General features: G+C 33.9%; 2 protein-coding genes and 7 non-coding genes across 11 annotated transcripts; 5 read left to right on the top strand and 4 right to left on the bottom strand.

The window, feature by feature from the left end:
- Positions 1-826: 826 nt before the first annotated feature.
- On the top strand, positions 827-948 carry LOC143345700 (U5 spliceosomal RNA). Its single transcript, XR_013080292.1, has one exon. It is a non-coding gene; the product is annotated as a U5 spliceosomal RNA (small nuclear RNA).
- A 509-nt stretch (positions 949-1,457) lies between these two features.
- On the bottom strand, positions 1,458-1,531 carry Trnat-agu (transfer RNA threonine (anticodon AGU)). The gene has a single exon. It is a non-coding gene; the product is annotated as a tRNA-Thr (tRNA).
- Positions 1,532-1,827: 296 nt separating this feature from the next.
- Trnaa-agc (transfer RNA alanine (anticodon AGC)) lies at positions 1,828-1,900 on the bottom strand. Its single transcript has one exon. It is a non-coding gene; the product is annotated as a tRNA-Ala (tRNA).
- Positions 1,901-2,901: 1,001 nt separating this feature from the next.
- Trnap-agg (transfer RNA proline (anticodon AGG)) lies at positions 2,902-2,973 on the bottom strand. The gene has a single exon. It is a non-coding gene; the product is annotated as a tRNA-Pro (tRNA).
- A 407-nt stretch (positions 2,974-3,380) lies between these two features.
- Trnap-cgg (transfer RNA proline (anticodon CGG)) lies at positions 3,381-3,452 on the top strand. The gene has a single exon. It is a non-coding gene; the product is annotated as a tRNA-Pro (tRNA).
- Positions 3,453-5,189: 1,737 nt separating this feature from the next.
- LOC143341345 (aromatic-L-amino-acid decarboxylase) lies at positions 5,190-11,653 on the top strand. 3 transcript variants are annotated; one of them, XM_076764233.1, is made up of 9 exons: positions 5,190-5,316; positions 6,992-7,237; positions 7,388-7,621; positions 9,241-9,370; positions 9,497-9,757; positions 9,995-10,112; positions 10,192-10,282; positions 10,412-10,612; positions 10,864-11,653. In XM_076764233.1, the coding sequence occupies exons 2-9, from the start codon at positions 7,037-7,039 to the stop codon at positions 11,164-11,166; spliced, it is 1,539 nt and encodes a 512-aa protein (XP_076620348.1). In that variant the 5' UTR covers positions 5,190-5,316; positions 6,992-7,036; the 3' UTR covers positions 11,167-11,653. The 3 variants fall into 3 exon arrangements, with proteins under 3 accessions (XP_076620348.1, XP_076620355.1, XP_076620362.1); XM_076764240.1 differs by having other exon boundaries at positions 5,304-5,320; XM_076764247.1 differs by lacking the exon at positions 5,190-5,316 and adding an exon at positions 6,387-6,838 and having other exon boundaries at positions 7,023-7,237.
- On the top strand, positions 8,098-8,218 carry LOC143345693 (U5 spliceosomal RNA). The gene has a single exon (XR_013080291.1). It is a non-coding gene; the product is annotated as a U5 spliceosomal RNA (small nuclear RNA).
- Positions 9,012-9,083, bottom strand: Trnap-agg (transfer RNA proline (anticodon AGG)). Its single transcript has one exon. It is a non-coding gene; the product is annotated as a tRNA-Pro (tRNA).
- A 1,152-nt stretch (positions 11,654-12,805) lies between the features above and the next one.
- LOC143352113 (spermine oxidase) lies at positions 12,806-17,425 on the top strand. The gene is made up of 6 exons (XM_076784385.1): positions 12,806-12,904; positions 13,461-13,811; positions 15,180-15,371; positions 15,434-15,759; positions 16,265-16,543; positions 17,188-17,425. Exons 1-6 carry the CDS (start codon positions 12,828-12,830, stop codon positions 17,358-17,360), a joined length of 1,398 nt encoding a protein of 465 aa, XP_076640500.1. The 5' UTR covers positions 12,806-12,827; the 3' UTR covers positions 17,361-17,425.
- Positions 17,426-17,977: the final 552 nt, after the last annotated feature.

Here is a 17,977-nt window from a genome sequence, read left to right as displayed (position 1 = left end):
AGGACAATTTGAAGAAATATAATTCTACACTTGAAATTACAGAAATTCATATACACATAATTATACATTCAATAATTAACATTATTTTAACAATTAGTCATGTTAGGATTATTATTAACATTGTCCAGTTATTATTAATTTTACATCAAGTATATACATGTAATATACTATAATTTTGTAAATATATTTGAATTTAGAACCGCTAAACAAACAAATTTTTCCTTATTCTTAAAATAACAAAAATGCGCTAATGTATGGAACATTGCTGGATGCGCCATCCAAAGTTGAAGAAGTCGTACTATTTCTCGATAAACTTGGACGTTTTGCTATAGATGGCATATCAAGTATATTCGTGAAACAGTAAATTATTTTTCATTATAAAAATAAGCTTTGGATTAAGTTTATTAAATAGACGAACATATATAATCTGAAATTAATGTATATTATGCTTAACGCCGAGAGATCAAATAAATAGTGCACAGGGTTACTACATACAGTCACAATATTTAATCATTATAACAAATGTAGTAACTTGAGCTACGTTTTTTCCATAAAATTGTGTGTTAATTGAATTCAGACATGTGTTAAATTAAATTTATTCGTCTTGTATGCTTTATAGCTACCTATTAGAATATTTTCGTGAATCTATTGAGTAAGTTTTTTAGGGATGTGGAAGGTAAATAGAGTGGGGAAGCCTGTTCTTTATTTCATCGTGAGACACCTGGTCGCTTTAGGTTAGTACCCAAATTGTCCGCCAGATGATGTACTTTCTCGCTACAAGAAATCCAAGTACAAACTATTAGAGGGTAACGCGATTGAACATTCGTTACTCTGGTTTCCCTTCAAATCACGCATAAATCTTTCGCCTTTTACTAAAGATTTCCGTGGAGGGGAACAATTGATGAGTCTATATAATAATTTTTTGTAGTACCCGACGAAAGTTGGGTCATTATACACATGAAAACAAAATTTTCAGGAAAATAATGGATTGAAATTTTATATCAATGATCGATATAATTTCTCCTTTTATTCATACTCCACATTTTTGTGATTGGTTTGATGTATGAAGTTATAGAACTCCAACCTTGATTATGCCGAGTAGTCTCTTAATATTTCTAAAGGATTTTTTCGTGAGCTTCTTTGTAGGTTTTTTTTATTAATATGTACGCCACTTTCTACGAAATTCTGTATAGAGACGACGAGTATTTACAGATTAACATACATCCTAGTATGTAACATCAATAAATTTCGAATAGGAATCTGATCATTCAAAGCATACTTAACAGTTTATAATGATAAGACTAGTTTTTACATAATATGAATTTATATAATATTTTAAAAACGCCATGCTTGGTAACAAATTCGTTCTCATTATAAATGTTAGATAATTGTATGCATAAAAACTCTAGTAAAAAAAAAGATGAGTCCTTTTATAATACTTTCTTCACGGATCATGTAGGCCCCGGAGGGATTCGAACCCTCGATCTCCTGTTTACTAGACAGGCGCTTTAACCAACTAAGCCACGGCGCCATTGTGTCCATCGTTTTATTATTTTATTATAATAATTTCGGCCTACTATAAGAACAGAATATTTATATTTTTATAGACATACAATATTTATTTTATATATTTATAATGTAAACTTAAGCATCTGTACATAAACTTAAATGTTTGTAGAGCTGTAAAATGAAATACGTGTACATGTGTAATTACTGTGCAGTTATATTTATTAAATATTTGTCTATAGTATGCGTTGTAAAATTAAATCATTGCGTCTATTATAAATAATACTAAAATAAAAAAATGATTAAAAATAAATTTCAACTTGGAGGCGCCGGGCATCGATCCCGGTACCTCTCGCATGCTAAGCGAGCGCTCTACCATCTGAGCTACGCCCCCGTTCTTACAACTGTTTAAAATTTTATAATTTCACTTAAATTATTGTTATTTGCTCACAAATATTTCTATCAAATTTGATTTTAAGCGTTCGCAAATAAGCGAATTATATATCAGAAAGTCCCCAAATACATTACAAGAGTTAAATCTAAATTTTAAAATAACAATCGATTTGCAAAATGAATTTCTTATGCGTTGTGTAAATGTTATCATTTTTGTTTGCATGCGGATAATAAACTGAATTCTTTTCTTGCATATAGAATAGCGATAATCTGAAGAAGTAAAACAATAATTTCAGTTCATGGTAACGCGACACTTGAAAGGTATTGACCATGACAGTCACCACATTCATGGTCATAGTTTTATTGCTTTTTAACTACCGATGTTGCGTAAGTAGTCCCGTGATGTTTCCTATGAACTTTACAACGCGGTTTGGCACAAATAGAAATATTTCTCCGTTTGGTTGGCAATGTGCTAACGGAACAAAAGGTCCTTTAACCTTTTTGAAGCGAACAGAGCAATATTCCACAGGCAAGAGGGTATCATTTGACAGAATACCATTAATCAATTAAGTTTCTAATATAGTTATAGAACACTACATATTTTGTAGTACATTTAATTTCTCCAATATAGTATTTCCAGTAGCATTGTTACAGATTTCATATATTGACTGCCCCACCAATCACTTATCAGTGACACTTGACTTTTATTTAGAAAAAAAGTAACCGTCATTCATATATGAATCACCTAACATTTAATTTCTGAATAAACTAAACTTCAAACTGTAAGAATTTGAATCAAAAATAGTAAAAGTATTTCGTTGTAAAAATGAAGTAAATTGTGTTAAATCTTCGAGTGACTTTTAGGATAATTTTTATAAAATCAGTTTAACGTTTTTGTGTGTTGAAAACTCGTCAGTAAAGAAGGTAACTAGTTGAACTTGATTTTTGTGACTTAAGACACGTGGCACCTATACGAATAATCAAAATATTATAAACAATCGAGGGCTCGTCCGGGATTTGAACCCGGGACCTCTCGCACCCTAAGCGAGAATCATACCCCTAGACCAACGAGCCATCTTGGAAAACGATACTTTTACATTGCAAGCGATCGTGGATAATCAATCAATAACCGACTATAAAAAGTCAAGTTGATCGCTCGGTTGGTAACGTCGAAGACATTTCAAACAAGTTTGACAGGTTGATCCTGTCAACGTTGATGTCTCCTAATCTCAGTCGTACGATTTAGAATGCACTGTAACTCTATTCTACATATATTATAAAAAATTAAATAATATACACTATACGAAGATATTTGTAATATTCTATCATTATAAATTATTCAGTAGAAGTGTCAGTGTGAATGATTGATAAGCACTTGGGAAATATTACTAATGAATATTTAGAATGATATATTGATAATTAATTTCTATTTAACTATTTTGAAGCATGGTGATGATGAAGGTGAAAAAAGTTTTCAAGTTGGCTCGTTGGTCTAGGGGTATGATTCTCGCTTCGGGTGCGAGAGGTCCCGGGTTCAAATCCCGGACGAGCCCGCATGAATCTACATTTTTTATTTTTTTCCCTTTTTTTTTTTAAATTTATTTGTTTATTTTTGCGAAAAGATTCGGTAATATAGTATCTCTTCCAATATATCTTGTATAATATGAAAAGACTACATCCAAATATTTCTTATTCTGAATCTAATTAATTTACTCTGTTGTCTTCTTGAGTTTTATTAAGAAACACATCTATGAAAGTTTAAATTTTATTTCGAAACGTATAAACATTAGTCAAATATGCTCACCAGTTCGAATCCATGATAAAAATTGTGTTCTGTGACACGAATTTCTATCCACATTTCTCTTATGACCCAATTTAAACAAAATTAAATGTCGCGTTTTTATTTCGACACTGATTCTATCTTTAAATTAATTTTCAGCGAATCTTTTAAACTTTTATAACCGACAGTGGGCAAAGTTTATTCTCGAGTAACGAATCAAGACTTTAGATTTATACTTGAATTTCGTTTACGTTATATTTATAAATTTATTTACAAATTCGAATCCATTTTAAATGGACCTACGAACGAGTATATTTCGTTATTTATGAATACAATTTGCCCAACGCAGACACTAATAACATTATTAGGGTTTAATATTTGTTAAAATTGTCGAAAATGATGAATTATTTTACAGATTATTTATTTATCGATTAATTTCGTATTATTTTAAGACAAAGGTGTTACACGGATTTGATTGAAAGGAACTACGCTGCTGATTTGTAAAAAAGAGACAGTCGCTGTTACACGATAATTAAATCACGCGGTGACCTATTTTTTTTCAGTTTGGACGATAATAAAAATATTTCGATTGACCTTGTATCGACTTGTTCCTCAAAGAATTATTTCTAAATTGTGAATATTTATACATGGAAAATAACTAAAGAACGTGTAACATTATTGTGCATAAAATATAAATATAAGATTTAAATATATTCAACACGTGCCTATGATACGTATGATTTACATTTACAACATTATTCAAATTCTGAACATTTCATTAAACTTTCGAAAATATTGTACACGATTTAACTTAATTCAATAACCTAACATGTACTTATAATTACAATTAACAAAATTCAACGAAACAAATGTAGTACATGGAGGATAATTAAAAGCATTTATATATGTAACAATTAAGTTAGTGTTCTGTTAGGCTGTAATTCACATGTTGCAGTAAACATCATAAGCCCACTTTTAATACTAATACTGACCCATAGGAACCAACAACACAAAGGAAAAGTCTAGTTTAATTAATAAAAATATTTCCATTAATTAAATTGTTCAAGCACATCATTAATAATACACTTCTAATAGATACTAACATATTTGTAGAATTTTTAGACTTGTTTTAAAATTAAAACTATCGATTTAAAATTATCGTGGCCCAATGAATTTGTAGATTAATAAAATTCGTTAGAATACTTCCTCTTAATTATTAATCATTTGGTACTACAATTGCTGTGTGTCTTCCTACGCGTGTTTAAGGACTAATTCAGTTCACGAACGATCATTTTTAGTGCTTACTTTTACCGAAAATATATTCCGTAGTGACTTCTAGGAAGTGTCTGAAGCTACCGGAAAACGAATCGCGAGCGAAAATCGATTCTATGGCGTTGTTGGGATCTATGAAGGTTGTCCGCGATAACAATGCAAATAAGAGAAGAAAGAATCGAGTACAGAAGTGCCCAGTCATTTTACATTCGATAAATGAAAAACAGCCTCGCGCAGCCGAGGATATATAAAGGGGATGGTTGTGCTATCACTCTCAGTGAAGCAGTTTCTCTTAGCTGATTGAAGGTATCCATTCAAAAAATTGCTATTCCCTGTTCAGTCTTTCCAGCAAGCACAACTCCCAGGCAAGTAGACTGATTCGTTTTTAATTCCCTCGACGTTTTCGTCCCTATCTTTTATTTATTAACCCATTAACGATCGTTAATTAATTTGCATTTCTGTCTTGCAGATTGGTATTGTGAATTAAGTTACTGGAACAATTGTTTACACTACTTGCTTTCTTACCTTTATTTCGAATACTTGTCTATATACAAAAATTAATAATGGATCATAGGATTAATAGAATCGTGTTTCAAAAGCATCTTATTTATTTACATATCAGTTTAGAAATGTATTATTTCTCATTTGTTCAAACTACTGAAGAACGTCCTGATAGTAGAGTAAATGATTTTCAGAATAATTTAAGAAATACTGAGGAAAGGAAAATTACACTGGAGGGATGGAAAATTATTTGAACTTGAAGTATTTTTAAAAGATTTACAAATATGTAGAATATTTATAATCACTTATCGGTTGGACAGATAAACTATCAGGCAGGGGAAAAAGAAAAATAATCGTTACAAATAAACAGAAAATTTTATTTATAAATATGATTATAATTATATAATTATTTTTTAATGCGATTAAATTGATATTTATGTGATAGAAGGCTTGTTTACTATCAAGTTTATTTCATACTTATATTATTATTTTGTCTATCACAATCTGTATATTCTTTAAAATTTTTATTAAAGCGAACGTAGGAAAGTATTTAACTATTATTCTACGTAACGTGGAGGCCGTTATGCACGAACGCGTCGATTTTATTCCCTTCCGGGTGTGCGGGATTAGTTCAAGGTTGTTCTTTCCGCATTTTATAGCAAATTAAGTTTCGTTACTTGTTTCGTTTTTTGCTGGTTATGTAGACAACTTTTCGCTAGTAAGAAGATCAAATGAATTAAAACAATTTTTCAAGCGCATATTACAAATTAAACAAAGCGTTTGTTTGACAAATTTAAATCTACGTATTTTTGGTAAAAAATGTGAAATACAAAAGTTTCTTAGTTACGAAGGGAAAGTATATCTGGTTTAGACACGAAAAAGATCGTAGTAATTTTCGAGAAATAAAAAAATAAATAAGCCAGATATATTTACCCCTTAAACCAAGAAACAAAAAATATGATATTTAATTTATATCTTTTTCTCACGTTATACTGATGCGTACGTATTAAAGGGCCCTTCCATAAATAAATATTGCTTTTATTATCCGACGTCCCTGTAAATTCTGATGCTATTGTTGCTCAAGATATCTCGTGTTTGATTGGCGGGGGATTCCTCCGAGATGCTTGTCGAAATAGGACCTTTTCTTCATTCGCGCGGACAGATAAATTTTTTTGTATAATTATGGAGAAAGCGAGAGAAAGTTTTCTATGTCTCAGCATTCGTCTTTATCCGGCGCGATTCAAGCGAACCCACTTCGTCGAGGACCGTTCTTGGCTCGACACGCGCGTAATAGTTTTCTGTGATAATCCATGTTTGATTCAGTGACATCGACATTTCGACGCGATCTCGAAGTTCGTGATCGACCTGGCGCCGATTTTACGCGAGGTTCGGTTCGTTCTAAAATTTCTTTAATAAGAAACGAAGTTCTTTCGTCGGAACGTTAAAATATTTTCATGCTGTGCGTTCACGAATCCGTGGATTATTTTCGACGACTGTGTCGCTTCCTCGTTCTGATATCTTCTTTCCCCTGTCGCGTAGGATTAACTGTTCGAAGGGTTTCTTTTCCAAGAAATTAAATAAATAATGGACACGAAAGAATTCATTGACTTTGGCAAGGCAGTCATCGATTTCGTGGCTAATTATACGGAAACTCTGAGAGAGAAGAGCGTCCTTCCAGATGTCGAGCCCGGATATCTCAGCGAATTGTTACCCGATGAAGCGCCACAGGAACCGGAAACGTGGCAGGAGGTGCTGAAAGACGTCGAACGATACATCATACCGGGAGTAAGTATTTATTTCGATTATTGTAACTCAGAAAACTTATTTTCTGGACAAAAACGAAAAGAAAACAAAAATCTTCGATAAAACGGAATATTTAGTTGTGAATTTTATTATTTCTTTTCTTTAACTGGATCGTTTGGATGAAATTTTCAGGTAACTCACTGGAATTCGCCTCATTTTCACGCATTCTATCCAACTGGAAACTCGTATCCGGCAATTGTGGGTGAAATTTTGAGCAGCGGTATCAGTTGTATCGGTTTTTCATGGCTCGCTTCTCCCGCGTGCACAGAGCTCGAAGTCATTACTATGAACTGGCTGGGAAAACTACTAGGATTGCCAAACGAGTTCTTGAATTGCAGCGAAGGGCCTGGAGGAGGTGTTATACAAGTACATAATCATTAATTTAATATTCAATATATAAAGAAAGTAAAGTTCGATACATCGTAAAACGTACCCTAAATAATCGAATTTCTTTTTCTACTATTGTTTAGTTTCTTACTATGCTCTTCAAAAGTTCAATTTTTATTAATGTATATTTGTATTATTTTTTAAGGCCACACGAAAGAAATTACAGTGAAAGATAGTAAATTCTTTTTTACTTAAAACATGTTTTATATAAATAATATTATTTATTTAAATGTAAAAGTTTATTTAATGTCGATAATATCTTGTGTCTTGGAGGACTAAACAATTTTCAACAATTTCTAATGGTATAATACAAGTTTGAATGACCATAATTCTACGACAGTTTGATGTCCTGCCGTACCCGTTTATAATACTTGCATTTCTCGCTAGAGGGATACGTTTCTCGCTTGTGAAATAGCGACCCTCCTAGCATAACTAGCAACGTTTTGGTTGCAACGTCACTCTGGTTTCCCTTCAAACTACGCATAAATCTTTCGCCTTTTACTAAAGATTTCCGTGGAGGGGAACAATTGATGAGTCTATAAGACAATTTTTTTTGTACCCGACGAAAGTTGGGTCGTTAAATAATACAAACACAATTTTTAGATTACGATTTTAGATTGTAATTTGTTAGAACACAATCAAATTGTGTTCTAATTACAAAACAATTTATATTCGTTAGCTGACTGTTTCACTCAAATTTTTTGTAGTCATTTTTGTAAACTTTATTTCGATGTTTCTTAAAGTAGTCAACGGAAGTTATATGTATAAGTTATAATTACGACTAAAATGTTGAATAATATAATGTTTACTAAACAATATTTTTTAAACAAACATGTATTCTCCAAAGCCTGCAGAACAATAATATCAAGAAAATGAACAAAATGACAGAAATAAGTGCAAAAAAGTTCGCTAAATTTAGTTAATTCAATATCCAGAAGGGAAACCCTACTAAATACTAATTATAAATATTAATTCTACAGTTATTTGTTGTGTTTATTACAAATGTTTAAATTATTTGTACACTTGATAATTACAACAGAACTGTAGGAATACTTAATACGCGTTCATTTCTGCCATTTTTCTTGATATTTATATAAACAATATAAATATTTTTTTTGTTTATTTGATATTGTTGTTCTGCAGACTTTGGAGAATACGTGTAACATCTTTGTTTAAAAAATATTGTTTAATAAACATTATTATTCATTATTTTAGTCGTAATTAGTCGCTGTACAAATACTTTTTACACCCACTGTATGTAATAATTCTTAGGATAAAAATTTTCAATGTCATAAAAGATGTTTATTATCAACTATTGTGACGTTCGATATTGAATAGAATTTATTAAATAAAAGATGAAAAAAAAGTTGGGCTCGTCCGGGATTTGAACCCGGGACCTCTCGCACCCTAAGCGAGAATCATACCCCTAGACCAACGAGCCACTGTATACCCCCATCATTTTTAATAATAAACAATTACACTTTAACATAATAATAATCAAGAATTTTGACAAATATATATTAAAGTATATTATACATTATTAAGTAATGCAGCTTGACTATAGAATATAGCAATTCATAATAGGTTTTTTTATTTAGGGAACAGCAAGTGAGGCCACTTTAGTATGTTTGCTAGCTGCGAAAGAACAAAAAACGCGTCAAATGAAACGACTTCATCCAGAATGGGATGAAAATCTCATCAGAAATAAATTAGTCGCGTATACATCTGGTAATTTATTTGTATCAGCTATTTAGAAGTTCCAAGCAATAACTTCCTTTATTATTTTTGCACATACAAATTTCACTAACTAGACTTTATATATATTTCTTTACGTTTCCTGATTCTGGTTTGCAGATCAATCAAATAGCTCCGTAGAAAAGGCGGGAATTTTAGCGTCAGTCCCCATGAAACTTTTACCAGTAGACGACAAGTGCGCTTTTCGAGGTGAAACATTATTGAAAGCAATCAAAGAGGATCTGGAGAAGGGTTTGATACCGTGCTATGTCGCGGCCACTTTGGGCACTACAGGCACGTGTGCCTTTGATAACCTTGAAGAATTGGGGCCGATTTGTAACGAATATGACATATGGATTCACGTAGATGCTGCTTATGCAGGTTAATAATTATTCAAAATACAGCTGTAATGCTCTTTCATAATAATTAAGTGTAGGATTGCATAGTTTCCAGAGTACTTTAAAAAACATAAGAATTTTTTTTCTCGAGATTCTAGAATGCAACTGACGCACAATATCCGTTTTTAAAAAATTTAATTCAATTCCCTAAAAAAATGGTGACAAAATAAACAGATCGTTTTACATTATATTTTTTAATTACATGTTACACGTTTTATAGGTGCTGCCTTTGTCTGTCCCGAGTATCGACATTTGATGTCTGGCATTGATTATGTTGACTCCTTCAACATCAACCTACACAAATGGCTACTCGTAAATTTCGATTGTTCTGCACTCTGGTGCGTGTACCTTTGCTTCTCTCTAAACGTGTTTCTCATTACCAGTAGAAAGTAAATCTACATTCTTATTAATTTTTAGGGTAAAAGATTCTAGGCGACTCATCGAAGCTTTCAGCATAGATAGAATTTACTTGGCGCACGACAAACAAGGACTTGCTCCAGATTACAGGGTAAATTGATTACTTCTAAGTAAACATGAAAATACTGTACAAGGTGTATCAAAATATCTGGATGTGTATGTTTTGTTAGAAACTGTGTTAGGGTAATAAGAATGAATATTTGTTTAAATTATCTATTAGAACTGGCAAATTCCCTTGGGTCGTCGCTTTCGTTCGCTGAAAATTTGGTTCGTGTTACGAATCTACGGAGTGGAAGGTCTACAAAATCACATAAGACATAACATAAAATTGGCCCAATTATTTGAAAAATACGTGAAATCCGACAACAGATTCGAATTAGTAACAGATAGGTCCATGGGTCTGATCTGCTTCAGGATGAAGGTGCGTACAGAAAAACTTAGAAAATACAGCTCAAACTGAAATAAATAATCACAAAAATAACAGCAAATATTATTACGTGTATTATCAAACTATGGAATTAAATATTAATATTATTATATTAATCTGAAATATATTTCGTATACGTTCTGCATAGATTTTTGTATATTAATTTAGGAATGTCATAAGTAATGATAAGTTTGAAGATATTAATTTTATTCATAATTATAACAATTAAGATTCATTCATTTTAGGGCGAGGATCAATTGACCAAGGAACTTCTCAGCCGATTGACAAACGAGAGAAAGATTTACGTGATAGCAGCAACTTTTCAAGAGAAATTGATCGTTCGTTTCGTAGTTTGCAGTCGTTTAAGCCGAGAGGACGACATCGTTTTTGCATGGAACGAGATCACGAAACAAGCGACGGAAGTTCTACGATCGCGAGTTCACTCCTTGCAGGAAGAATCGCACGAGGCTTTCACAAAATCCATAGGCGATATGGCGACGAGGATAGAAAGTTTAAATCTTGAATCGAAAACGCAAAAGATATCGTAGAACTCGGTAATTGGTATTCAAGCATTAATTAGAAAACAGTAAGTCGTTTCTGAAGCTTTTCGATTTGATTTTAGAAATTTAAAAATAATACGATAAATATAAAAAAGTAAGCGGTGGAGAATAATCTATATTCGTAACGTTTTGGTGGAAAATTAATCGAAATACGACAGTTCTTAATTTTAAAAGAAATTGTAGTAATAGCTTTGACAGTATTTTAATCTGTGTCGATAACGAGTTTTATGTAGGCGATTTAGTACATTTTATATAGATGCTTCTTTGAGACGTTAATTGCTAGAAAAGTAATAGAAATTGTAACGTTAAGGTTTTAAAAGTAGTGTACCGCTAATAATTATTTGAATTTAGCTATTTAATTAGAACTTGAACCGTAAAGAAACTTTGTGTGATTTAGTTTAAATACAGCCATTATAAGAATATATTCTTGTAAAAATAATATTTATAATAAACATTCACTGTCTTTGTTCTCTAACACTTTCGTTTCTAGTTTGCTACCTGGTAAAGTTCCTCGCCCTAAATGTTATCTCAGTCGGCTGTGACAAGCTTTTAAACGACAACGGAATGTCATGACAGCAATGATCGTTTGTTTGTGCGTTTGACATGCTCTCCTTACAGCAACGTTCGCCGATAAAGAACCCTCCGCAATAACATCAAAATTTCTAACAAGATTAGGCATCAATCGTCTTCATGAACAAATTCACCAGTTTCGCTGATTCATGCCCAATGAAATGCTACTTACGAAGCCCGGACTACCGTTTCGGAGGTTCCAGAGAGTTTTAGTAAGGTAGATCTGAAGAATCGAACTCTTTTTGCGACGGTTAGGTTTCGAATATCCGGTTTTACGTTACTACTTCCTTTTCAACGTTTGTTGCAACAGGATGGATTAATGTATTCCTCATTTTGTTTACGAAACACTGTAAAAAAAAAATTTTTGAGGTTAGAATTGACGTTTCATAACTTCATCTACTGTCTGTGTCAAACTTCATGATCAGGAAAAGGGTTATTTTATTCCTTCCGTCGGTCAACTTATAATATATGAATTTTTTATTTTAACAACTTGGTATTCTCAGTTCGAAGTTTATGCTTTTAAGATTTAATTACATAAATGTAAAGGAATTACGATACGATGATGGGAAAGATGGCTGACAGAAAAAGCAGTATTCTACAAATAACATCAGCTACAGTTTGGAATAAAGTTTAATATAAACTCAATTTTATTTTAATATTATTTGCAAATAGTTCAGTTTATGCTTCCATCATTGAGTAGCTGTTTACACATCTGAGTAGAATATCGTTGAAAGCAAAATCTTTTAAAAACAGCAAAGTACAAAATAGTAAAAATAATTCTATATGTCGAGGAAATTATTAGTATGAACTGCGAAAATGAATATTCAATTTTATAGTTTTTCGTTTTATACAAATTTCAATGAAATGCAAACTCGTCGAGGATAAATATGCATTTACGTTAATCCGTATAATTAATGTCCAATAGAGTTTTCTCGTCGACTAAATGTGGAGGAGGAGAAGGAGAAAAGAAGGAGATACCAGCATGCACAAGACTGGCCAGATTCGAGTCATGTCAGCTAGATCCTTGCATGCTGGACCCATGCAAACCGGAACCGACGGTGGTGATCATTGGTGCAGGGATGGCTGGACTCTCAGCTGCTCATCGATTGGCACAGTGTGGTCTTCAGAATTTCACGATATTAGAGGCAACGGATCGGTATGTTTTATACAAGATATTCCATAATATGTGATAATATGTGTCAATTTGTCTCATATATGAGCGATGCAAAACTTATTTATAGCGAGATATTAAGGAAATTCGATCGAATTAAAAACTAACTATTACGATAAGTTTTAAATTAAATAATCCGCTAAAAACAAAATACTGATCTCGTAAAGAAACTTACGAATTTGATCTGGTAGTCAACGTGCTGAAGACTAGGGTCTTAGAAGCTTGAGGATTCAGGAAACATTTTCGTTGGAGGAGTCTCATAGTGACATATTCTATCATTATGTTAGCTAACTACAAGTTTTAAATTAAATAAAAACAAAATATTGATCTCGTAAAGAAACTTACGAATTTGGTCTGGTAGTCGACGCGTTGAAGACTAGGGTTTTGGAAGCTTGAGATTCAGGAGACATTCTCGTTAGAAAAGTCTCATGGCATATTTTCATCGTTACATATTCTATCGTTAGGTTATCTTATAGAATTACGATTCTGATTATATAAATAACAGATTCTAGCAAGTATCGAGAAGAAATCTTGTTTGCAGACCAGGAGGCCGAATTCATTCGTGCTGGCTGGGCGACGTGGTGGCGGAAATGGGAGCCACTTGGATCGAGGGAGGATGCGTGGCGAATCCCGTTTTCACCCTGGCCGCCCAAGAGGGCCTTCTGAAGCCACCCGTCTTCAGGCCTGATCCGAGTCGTGGTCTTTTCTGCACCAGCGACGGACGAGCCATCGATCTTCCCGTCAGCATCACGGCTTATCACACGTTTCGTCAAATCGAGCAACAGGCGGCCACGCTTTTCTCCTTAGGTTGTGGCCGCACACACGGTACGTTGCTGAATTTCATGGGCGTCAGAATTCAGCAGGAGCTCCACAATTTCCCGGAGGAGCAACGGTACAGTTGCCCAGGTCAATTGCAAACTTTACTAGCAGTGATGTAAAACGGAGTTGTGAGAATCCATCGAAGTTTCTCACCTTTTTTTTTTACTTTTCCATGGATTTCGAATTTTTTTAGAACATTGCAATTTTCTCAATACTACACTTCGTCGATACTTTGTTACTTAACCCCTTAACGCAATCACACAGATTCCTTTTAGTACATTGCTTTCTATGCACTGTTCTACGATTAGTAAGAGATTACATAGATAGAGAAGTGTTTGGCTGCTGGATGTCGCTAGAAATCCTTAATCCTCTATGGGCCCGTGTAACTTTCTAATATATCGACATTTTACTAAATAATTTTAGTTTTTTCACAAGATGACGTATACGTTTTAAGGGGGGAAACCATTATAACTGCCGAAAATAAAAGCAATTTTCAAGAATGTTTTGGGCGTAACTATGAAACTTTTTCTGATAAATGTTTAATGTTTTCGAAAGTTCATTTCTTGAACTACTTCTTGTAACAATTTCGTATAAAAGTATTAATTACTATAGCAATAATAGGAACCAGTTTGAGGGGCCTCCAAAAATTTGTCAGAAACGGGCAAATTTTTGGAAAACGGGGTAATTTTTCACTGCAAGTTATGAAACAAGAAATCATACAATTTTCTTAAAGTATACGACTTTAGAGATATCGTAATTTAAATGTAGGTGTGATTTTTAAAAGATTCTAATATATCTCTTTCCGTGTTACGGCAATCTACTAACGCGTATTGAAATTACTAAAACTTTAATTACATACAGTTTCGAAATTACAAGTTGTTTCTGCATAACTAGCAATCGTTAGAAACGATAAACCTTCCTCTTTGAAATGGTTTTCGGTTTTTGTCGATCCGACTTTCCGTTTTCGAGATATCGTAATTTATGTAAAAGGGTATTTTTCTTAATTCGACTATTTCTGTCTCCGTCTGACGCGTCGTGTTGGACCTCTCGCTCGCACGCGAGTCGAGACTGTTTACTATTTACGCGTGCGCGTGGGATCAATGAACTCGCGACGTAAACAATGAAACGTAAACAAACGCTTCGGACCCTTCCATCTCCGAAACTAGCCACCGCATCGACTTGAAACTAAAATCGCTATATCTTCGGAACTAATAAAGCTATCGACTTGTTCGAACGCTTGTTTCAAAGGGCATTTCATCCTCTATCCAATGAATATGTCATGAGAAAAAATATAGATAGAATATATAGAAAGAATATATTATGAGAAAAATTCGGCCCATAGAGGGTTAAGTTAACACGTAACGTTACATCACTGCGTTCTTAACGACACGGTATCGTAGATTGTTTTCCTTCGATACCGTTGTCCATTTCGCGTCATCAGATACGATGCAGCCAGGGTGATGTATGGAATGACAAACTGCGTGAGATGTCGATGCGGCGACGACCTGTCCCTAGTTTCGGCCGATCAGTTTGGAAGCTACATCGAGATTCCTGGTGGTAACGTGAGGGTGCCTCTCGGATACGTCGGAGTCCTTGCACCCTTGCTAAGGGATTTGCCAAGTTGTTCTCTCAAGTTAGTTGGAGAACACTATTTTATAGAGGATTGATAAAACACGTATTCTGTACTCCCGTTAGATACTCGAAGCCAGTAAGTTGCGTAAGATGGGGCGCCGTAACAGATTCCTGTCCTCGAGCAGTAGTGAAATGTTGCGACGGCGAAGAATTCCCCGCTGATTACGTGATCGTCACCGTTCCACTTGGCGTTTTGAAGCACCAACACGACAAACTTTTCTGCCCCGCGTTGCCGGCGGAGAAAGTGGAGGCTATTTGCAAATTAGGATACGGTTATGTTAATAAAATATTCTTGGAATACGGGAGGCCATTTTGGGTGTGGAAGGAAGGCGGAATAAAGTTGGCTTGGTCGGCCGACGAACTCGCTGACAGATGCGACTGGGTGAAAGGTAAATCGACTTTCTTTTCTCGTGGAACATCGATACTAATTTTTCGCTTAAAAAGTTCCACGGTTCGGATTTTATTCAGTAACACGAGATTTGAAATGAATTAACACTAAACCTACCATGACCGGTCAAATGACCGTTTTTACAATTTCATTTGGAATTTCTAAAAGTTATTCCTTGACCCCGCAAAATGAGAAAAACTCTATAAAAATGGTCCAATTTTCAAACGGCCATAACTCCTACAATAGTGAATATATTTCAATGAAAATTTTTTCAGAAGCAGTGCTCATGGGTACCTACAAAAAAAAATTTCAAATCGTTCTAAAAAAATTATATTTAGTTGCAGGGGATTAATTACAATCATTGTTGGTGAATACACATACACACGGATTGTAGGATTTTAATGATTCAAAATTCAAATAATGCCTATTAATGGATACGTTACAAAATCATGGTGACAATTACGTGTCACGTTCTATACATTAATAGAAATTTCCATGTGTCTTAGGAATTTCTAATATAGAAGAATTATCGACTTCTCAACACGTTTTGTGCGCGTGGATTTGTGGCCGCGAGGCGTCAGACATGGAACTGTGCTCCGACGAAGAGATCGTGGAATCGATAACGAAAGTTCTTCGACAATTCACCGGCGATCCAACGCTACCATACCCAGCTAATCTTCTCAGAAGCAAATGGTGCACGGATCAATACTTCGCTGGCGCATATAGCTACATGGGTCTGGACAGCACTGTCGGTCATCAGTGTGATTTGGCTAGCCCTTTACCAGGTATTGTCGAGTTCAATAAAGTTTAAGGCTTAGAGGGTCAAAAAGCAATGGAAAGGTCCTTAACCCTTTCATTCATTTTATTTTTATAAAAATTGTACGCGTAATACAGTCGAACCTTGGTCAACGAACTTAATTCGTTCTTGAACATCGATCTATTTTCCTCATAAGAATCAATGTAAAATGGATCAATCGTAAAATGTAAATATAAAAAAAGCTACTAGTCGCTTTTAAATTTGTAATTTCTCCTTTCTCTTAATTGTCATATCTTTGTTTTCGTTTTTTTTGATTTTGAATTGCTTCAACAGGCATCTACGAACAATTGAGTAAGAAATATGGCGGCCATGACAGTGAATTTCCATCGCTTTTATCTACCCAACGTAAACTTTATATGAAAAGAGCTACTAGTCGCTTCTAAATCTTTGTTTTCTCTTTCTCTTGGTTATTAATTTCATCACCAGACACGTACGAACAGTCGAGTAAGAAATATGGCGGCCATGACAGTGAATTTCCATCGCTCTTATCTACCCAACGTAAACTTTACATGAAAAAAGCTACTAGTTGCGTTTAAATCTTTGTAATTTCCTCTTTCTCTTGGTTTTCACATCTTTGTTCGTGTTTCTTTTGATTATTAATTTCTTCGCCAGGCACGTGCGAACCGATACCACCGATCCTCTTGTTTGCCGGGGAGGCTACGATTCCAGGACATTACAGCACCGTTCATGGCGCGCGTTTGAGCGGTATTCGCGAAGCTGAAAGGATAATTCAGCTAACGAAACGATTCAGCGGTCCACCGCAAAAAGTCCCCGATAAAGAGTAGCTAATTTCGCACGTAATTCCAAGGAACTGGCGAAAAATTAGTAAACAAAGCAAATGTATATGCAGGGTGTTACCAAACTGACGCTCTAAGCCGGAAGAGAGCGAATCTTCGTACGAATCTTCAGTGATATCCTGTATAATCGTCCACGAAACACGTTTGTTGGTTCAAACTATGATTAATCGAAATTTTTTTCGGTAGAATGTAAAACACGTAATTTGTGATATGTTTGTCTACAAATTTTGAAGAAGTACATTTTTCCTTTTCTTATTTAGTAATTTTATACCTTTTACATAGAAACCAATTTTAATAAAAAGTGCAGTCTTTAGAATATTTATGGGTTTCGGTGTTTAATTCATTTCCTTAGCAACGGGTGAATTTTCTGTTCTAGATTAGTGTTAACATAGCGACAATGTATTGAATAGTCAATTGCATGTCAGTTTTTACAGACTTTCTTCCTCTAGCATAAGTGTTATATTTAATAACTATTAGAAAAAAAATTCTTATAAAAAGTGCATCTTTAAAAAATAAATTGTCTAGGATAAATTCGAAATTTTTAGCGAAAATTAAAAAAATTAATGAAATTAAAAAAAAATTATTAGAAAAAGGTAATCGTCTAA

The sequence above is a fragment of the Colletes latitarsis genome, chromosome 1 (genome assembly GCF_051014445.1).
Source record: "Colletes latitarsis isolate SP2378_abdomen chromosome 1, iyColLati1, whole genome shotgun sequence".
NCBI classification, from domain to species: Eukaryota; Metazoa; Arthropoda; class Insecta; order Hymenoptera; family Colletidae; genus Colletes; species Colletes latitarsis.
Note: the sequence above shows the minus strand (reverse complement) of the source record. Positions and strands in the feature narration are given on the sequence as shown.